Genomic DNA, 1,071 nt, shown 5'->3' with positions numbered 1-1,071 from the left:
CTCAACATCATGAAAATTAAACCTTATTTTCAATAAGCAATCCTGAAAAATATTTGGGGGTGCTTAACTTTTTTCCAGGTGTATACTTATCAAGCTCTCTCTTAAATTCACTTAAATTTACTGCTGCCACAAGAGCCGAAGGCAACTAATTCCAAAGACCAACCACCCTGTTAGAAAAATAAAACTGTCTTAGCTGAAGATGACTCCTACCCTGCTAACATTTATATTTGTGTCCACTAGTCTTACTACTATTACTGTCAAGTATGAAAAAAGATGATGCATCAACACTATCAATTCCCTTTACAATCTTGAACAATCAGATCCCCTCTAAGCCTTTTTCGAGAAAAAATAATTTGATAAATTTCAACCTCGCCTCGTATGACAACCTCTCCATACCAGGCACCATTCTAGCAACCCTTCTCTGAACTCTTTCCAACAATTCAATGTCTTTCCTAAAGTAAGAAGCCCAAGACTGAACACGCTACTCCAAATGTGGCCTAACCAATGTCCTATACCTACCACTAGCAACAGCACACTGCTTATATAGCTTTAGAGACTGATCAACTATTACACCAAGATCCCTTTCTTTCATGAAACTGTTATTGTTATTCCCTTCCAAATTATACTTATAATTGAAATTGTGATAACGTAATAAAACAGTATCCTTTACTTCATTTTTTCCAGGAAGATTTAAAGAGACAAAAACTTGTGGAGGCACAACTGGGTAGTAACATTGAAGAAGACGACGATGTTTTGGGAGTAGGCAAAAAGTTTATATAAAGCAGCAAAGTTTTTTGACAGTATATGATTAAGTTAAACTAACAGCTACAATCTTGCCTTTATTTACTATTCTGCTTCTGTTTATGAAACAAACTGTTTCAAATTAAGCACTCGTGATTTTTTGAATTGCTATTTTATTATATACACATGTATCTCAAATTTGATTAGGATAAAAGAAATTTTAAATTTGATAATACTTAAATACATTATCAATTATTTTGTGAATTAATTATTAATTATTATATGAATTAATTATTAATTATTATATGAATTAATTATTAATTATTATAT

The 1,071-nt window shown here is 31.5% G+C and overlaps 1 protein-coding gene across 1 annotated transcript in view; it reads left to right on the top strand.

Annotated features, from left to right (window-relative positions):
• Positions 1 to 1,071, top strand: part of LOC111085583 — a 44,761-nt gene that overhangs the window by 34,143 nt on the left and 9,547 nt on the right. The window contains exon 5 of the mRNA XM_022384823.1: positions 685 to 763. Within this exon, the coding sequence (XP_022240531.1) occupies positions 685 to 763 (79 nt within the window). The remainder of the gene's footprint in view (positions 1 to 684; positions 764 to 1,071) is intronic.

Source organism: Limulus polyphemus, unplaced genomic scaffold, assembly GCF_000517525.1.
Source record: "Limulus polyphemus unplaced genomic scaffold, Limulus_polyphemus-2.1.2 Scaffold487, whole genome shotgun sequence".
NCBI lineage: Eukaryota > Metazoa > Arthropoda > Merostomata > Xiphosura > Limulidae > Limulus > Limulus polyphemus.
The sequence above is the reverse complement of the archived record's forward strand: the minus strand, read 5'-3'. Positions and strand labels throughout refer to the sequence as shown.